Below are 6,188 nucleotides of genomic sequence, written 5' to 3' on the forward strand. Positions count from 1 at the left end.
ATAATGATTGTTTCATTACTTTAACAGAGTTGTTTGATATAGGAAACATATTTATTAGTATATTTACCAATATTGAACTGATGATTCATATTACTGATAGAAGGCGAAAACATACGTACATACATTAACTCATAAATATGTATTTATATACATATAAATAATATATGTATGTACAAATTGTATATAAGTAGACAAATACATAATTGCCAATGACAACAGTCAGTAATAATCTCACTGAAACGTTGCTCTCATAAATATAATATTATAATAAATATAAGAAAGTTCTTAAATTAAATATAAAAAATGCGTTAATAATATAATAAATACATGTAGGCATACACATATGGACAGTAAAATGGACACGTATATACATATTTACATATGTATGTGTGCGCGCCACAAGTACAATATAAATGAAGAATGCAAGAATGAAAATTGGACAATTGAACAGAAGATCGCTTTGTAATCTAATCTAGAGTCGCAATATATGTACATATGAATATTATAAGGCTAAAATTAAAATTGTACATATTTATTTATGTAAAGTGTATGTAGATGCGTGTTTTATTATATATTCATTTGCACTTACCTATACATACTTATACATCCACATACGTACATATGTACATAAAGTGCAAATCAGCACGAACTTTCAATAATAGTACCTATTTTTTTAATTTATTGAATTGAGCGTCTCTACTATAAAAGTCGGTTATGATGAAAATTAATTTATTTCAAAAGAATTATATTATTATTTTTTGGAAAGTAAATATATATATATATATATATTTGGCGTAGAAACCGCTTAAGCGATTATAGCCGAATCCACCAGAGCGCGCCACTCGTTCCTCCTTTTTGCTTTTTGGCGCCAGCTGCAAACACCAAGTGAAGCCAGGTCACTTTGCACTTGGTCTTTCCACCGGAGTGGAGGTCGTCCTCTTCCGCGGCTTCCTCCAGCGGGTACTGCATCGAACACTTTCAGAGCTGGAGTGTTTTCATCCATTCGTACAACATGACCTAGCCAGCGTAGCCGCTGTCTTTTTATTCGCTGAACTATGTCAATGTCGTCGTATAACTCGTACAGCTCATCGTTCCATCGTCTGCGGTATTCGCCGTTGCCAATGTTCTGAGGACCATAAATCTTGCGCATATATATACATACATACATACAAATATATACATATTTCATTAAATAAAAAAATAAAATAAAATAATTGAAATAACTGAATATCAAATTTATAAAATACGAAATTTTAAATCGAAAATTGTCGCGATTTCACGCACACGCGCATTGACATTTTTGAATATCTTTTAATAATTTTATAAACTTGTAAGCTACTTCTAATAGAGATATGTATAGTGAATATATTAGTATGTTCTTATTTTATCTACTACACTCAATTATATGTAAATGTTTCCAATATACTATGTAAATGCCTAAACAGCTTTCGTTCCCACAACAGTCGCTTCTAGGTAACCGGAACGATCCAGGACTTTTATCCGGCCAAGGATTGTTAACTCGGCAGCATACCTCAAAATTATGTTTTCTGTCGTTACAACAACAACTACTAAACAGATTAGAACCATATAATTACATATACATACATATGTACATAAGTATTGCTATATTGATTATATGGATATCACGTTTATGACATCGGCTATAAAGTTTATTGGCCGTAGTAACCAGCTGAAGAAGAAACTACAAACGTGTTACCCTGGTTGATTAATTTATCATTTATGACTTGCACAATGCACAATTCCCGATAACTATAGCTTTTATTAACAGTTACATTTCATAACAAAGAAGTTGATTGTTTTAGCTCTAGATGTTCATCATGCCTGTGGTGCATTAAAGTAGTCTTCGAATAGATAGTTTTTTCAACAGATCACAATACAATCGGAAATAGTCACTAACATTGGTCTAAAATAGTTGTATACTAAAAACTTTCAGAAACGTCCGAATTATATTTCATAGAAATTGTTTTCTGTAAATTGCTATTCGAGTAGGGACGAAAGGTTTTAAAAACAAGCAGTAGGAACAGTATCGCTTGCCTCAGATTAGACAGAGAAACATATCAATAACAATACTTACGAATCTCATAGCATGTATGCATAACCGATGGATGAAGTAAAAAAAATAAATAAATTTAATTTAATTGAATTCATACAGCATATTGAAAAAAAAATATATTTAAAAAAATTTTTGCTAATATTTTTCTATGAACTTTTAACTTTTTAAAATATTGTAAGAAATGAAGAATATTATTAAAAATAGGAAAAACGTTTTCTATAATTTTACGGTTTGCCTCGACAAAGAATTTAAGCCCATTCTGGTATAAATTTGTTAATGCCACACAGCACCCATACATTTAAAAGTACATCAGAATCTGTCAATATACTTATTGTTACATCAAACTACATTTTAATGCAAAATGAATATTTAAAATTAAATATAGAATTGTTTGAGGGTATTTTATTACAGAAATTCCTAGAAAACGGTCATTGATTTAATTAATAGAAACTATAATATTTTAATTACAATTTATTTACGTTTGATTTAAACAGAAATTTACTTATATTTACACGGCTTATAAAATATATTTATAATAATTATAATTGAAGCATCCTAAGTTCGATATTGGTATAAACATAAACTATCTAGGATTTTGTTGAAAATTTACGGAATAAGAGCCTGTATTAGGATCTTGCTGCATCTGGAAATTCTGCGTGGATAATCCGAATGGTTTAAGGAACATATTACCAAGATCTTTTAGTTTAGAGAGCATCTCTGTTTTTAAACGCTCATTACGTTCAGTGATTTGTTCTGGTAGACGTGAGACAGCTTCCCGCGCTTCTCTTTGGCCTGGCTCTAATTCACACACACGTTGATAATCTGCCAATGCGTCTTCCAATCGATCTTCATTTTCGCACAATTTTGCACGTCTTTAAATAAATAAAATATTTTGTATGAAACATTTAAACAAGTATTATTACAACTAACACTTACCTCATGAGTGCACGTACGTAATCTGGCCATAACTCAATAGCCTTTGTACAATCGCCTAAAGCCGATTTCTTCGAGTCCAAATTAATTTTAGCAGCAGCTCGGTTACCATACAATATAGCACGCTCTTTGGTATAAGTTGTGGGGCAAATGTGCAAAGCATTTGTGTAAATTTCAACAGCTTTTAGTGCATTACCTGACTTGAACAGCTCATTTGCTTCTAATTTCATTCTATCTGATTCCTCTTTGTTTTGCTGCAATTCTTCTGGATTCATGGTCTTTTCCCGTTCACGCAACTCTTCAATATTTATATCATCAGAGAACATTTTTGAAATGTCATCAGCTTTATCTTTGTCTGATTTTTTTTCAGCATCATCATTTTCCTCAACACCATCAGGAAGTCTGAGATCATCCTGCTGGCGTGTTATTTCTTCAATGAATTCTTCATTAGTTTTAAGGTGTGACGAATTGGTGGTTTCATTCGCTACGATTTCTGAGGTTGTACTCGTTTCTTTTTCGCCAGGCACTTCAGTAAGTGCGTCGTGAAATTCATCGTCACTTGCGTCAGTAAATCCAGACATTCTTAATTTATGATAATAGTTTTACAAAAAATATAACTCAATGAACTAAAACTTTGAATTATTCACAATATCTTACTAAAAGGAGAATAGAATAACAAAAACATATGACAAATCCAAAACATGTTGCCACATTAAAAAAAATATTTGAAATAAATTACCATATTTCATTAACGCATCTCAACTATTAAATGAGAGAACTACCCATATTTCGAAATTGCTAATACCTATTATTACATTGACTAATAACATATGTCATCCTTATTTATACCATCAAAAAGGGTTTGGGTAAATATGGTGAATCAAATTATAAATATTTCTATTTCTCAAATTATTAGAATATGTGTTTAGAAGTCTTTAAATAGTCGATATATTCTATTATATCGAATTCATTTTTATATCTAATCGAATGCTGCTGTAAAAAAATACTGCCGGGAACAACGTGTATCGGATGGTGGTTCCATAAATCGATATATTTCTTCCTACCTTTGGTCCTAACAGCTGTGTCCTTTAAAATATATTTCCAAGATGGTGTGTCCCACTAAATCTACTGCTTCCGGTTTTGATGTACTTAATATCAAGGACTACATATTGGAGAAATATGTACCTCTAAAACTGTCGGAACCCATTTACTCGGTTAATTTTGTGGATTGCTTGAATGAAAACAAGGTTAGTGCATAAGCAACAATATTTATAAAACTATAATCATTAAATTTTCTTTAAGTTCCCCAATGAGCACTCACAACTTCAATGTACTGAACTTGTTTGGCCGTTTAGCAGAACAGGAGCTTCGCCAATACAAGTACCTATTAGTGCGGCACAAATCATGGCCGAAGCAGATGATGAAATCAAAGGAAAACGGATATTGGAAATAACGCTCAATATGGTATCAAATGTAAACATTATGGTGTAACTGTTTCTAACTTACGATTTCATTTAATTTACCTTAGGAATCAGTTGGAGATTATTTTAAACCTGGCGACACAATTGGTATACTACCGATAAACAACATTAATGATGTGCAATTACTGCTAAAACAAATGGAACTGGAAAACAATATTGATGATACATTCCAATTGTTGATTTCTCCAAAGTGCATCAAAAAAACTGCAAAGTTACCGACACACATTCCAAATCGTTGCACACCATATCAATTGTTGCGTGATTGTTTAAGCATACATGCCATACCAAAGAAACAATTTCTTAATGTTTTAGCCAATTGTTGTGAGGATAATGATGAACGAGCATTTCTAAGCAGTTTATCGTCAAAAGAAGGCAGTAATTATTACAACGAACTTATTTTAGAACGTGGCCTTAAACTTCTCGATCTGCTAGAATTATGTCCATCGTGTAAACCTACATTAGAAGTACTTATTGAACATCTTCCACGTTTACTGCCGCGTCCTTACTCAATAGCAAATAACCCTGTAGCTAATGATTTAAAAATTATATTCTCAAGACTCACAGAAAAACCTGGTGTAACAACTGATATGTTGAACAACTTGACGATACGTTTCCTCAACTCTGCTAATCCTTTAGAGTTGCCAACAATTACATTGTATGCACGACAACCAAATCAATTTCGTTTTACCGCAGAAGAAGCAACCGAAAGAAATCACATTCTAATCGGTGTGGGCACAGCTTTAGCACCGTTTTTAGGATTTCTAGAACTCAAGCAACAATTACTTGAGAATGCACCGTTTAAAACATTAGGTGACACTTGGTTATTTGCTGGTGCCATCAATGAAACACATCTACCACATAGAGATCGAATATTAGCATGTAAAGAGACTGGTGTACTGCAACGCTACTTTGAAAGTTTTTCTCGTGTGTCCAGTGCCTCATTTCACTATATACAGGAACAATTAGTGGCGTATGCCAGCGAATTTGTTGAATTTTTACATCAAGAAAACACGATGCTGTACATTTGCGCTGATGGTGGATCGATATCAAAATCAATAGAAAAGGCAATTGTAGAATGTTTAACACAAGTTAAACATATAACGCCTGAAGAAGCTACACAAGAGTTGAAATTATACAAACAAAATGGCAAATATCGTGAAGATTTGTGGTTATAATTAATTTGAAGTGAATACTTGCATATGAGCGAGTATATATTTGAATTGTAAATAAACGAGGGTTAATATTAAAATAAAAAATAATTTAAAATTGACAATTTTAATTTTAAATAAAAAATCTTAAAAAGTGTTACATACATACATATGTACATAGAAACATACATACATATGTACATAGTAAATATTCGAATAACAATAAAGCAGCTTGTAAAAATAAAATTATTCTTTTATTTTGTAGATTTTTAATTATTTTAATGTTATCCAGATCGAAACTATGTAAAAGTACAACAAGTATTTCGACTAAATCTATACATGCCCAGTGAAATCTACCCATCTAACACCTTCCGCCTCGGTCGAAATAGCTAGTTTCGTGGCGGCTTCCGTTAAGGTAACTCGGATGACCATTAATATACTCTTTCTCTCAAAGCAAGCTCTAAATAACCGTTAGAACTCCAAAAGAATTGGCGAATGTCTTATTTCACTACAAGAAAAACAATTAAAACCTAGGAGAGCAGTTTGATATCT

The 6,188-nt window shown here is 31.9% G+C and overlaps 3 protein-coding genes across 3 annotated transcripts in view; 1 reads left to right on the forward strand and 2 right to left on the reverse strand.

Annotated features, from left to right (window-relative positions):
• The window catches only part of LOC105216700 (serine-rich adhesin for platelets), a 134,385-nt gene that overhangs the window by 86,734 nt on the left and 41,463 nt on the right, over positions 1-6,188 (reverse strand). The window lies entirely within an intron of this gene.
• On the reverse strand, positions 2,528-3,698 carry LOC105216697 (tetratricopeptide repeat protein 1). The gene is made up of 2 exons (XM_011191314.3): positions 3,011-3,698; positions 2,528-2,946 (listed from the first exon to the last, which is right to left on the reverse strand). The coding sequence occupies exons 1-2, from the start codon at positions 3,586-3,588 to the stop codon at positions 2,658-2,660; spliced, it is 867 nt and encodes a 288-aa protein (XP_011189616.1). The 5' UTR covers positions 3,589-3,698; the 3' UTR covers positions 2,528-2,657.
• LOC105216698 (methionine synthase reductase) lies at positions 3,770-5,882 on the forward strand. The gene is made up of 4 exons (XM_011191317.3): positions 3,770-3,873; positions 4,087-4,254; positions 4,310-4,471; positions 4,536-5,882. The coding sequence occupies exons 1-4, from the start codon at positions 3,838-3,840 to the stop codon at positions 5,661-5,663; spliced, it is 1,494 nt and encodes a 497-aa protein (XP_011189619.1). The 5' UTR covers positions 3,770-3,837; the 3' UTR covers positions 5,664-5,882.

The sequence above is a fragment of the Zeugodacus cucurbitae genome, chromosome 2, assembly GCF_028554725.1.
Source record: "Zeugodacus cucurbitae isolate PBARC_wt_2022May chromosome 2, idZeuCucr1.2, whole genome shotgun sequence".
NCBI lineage: Eukaryota > Metazoa > Arthropoda > Insecta > Diptera > Tephritidae > Zeugodacus > Zeugodacus cucurbitae.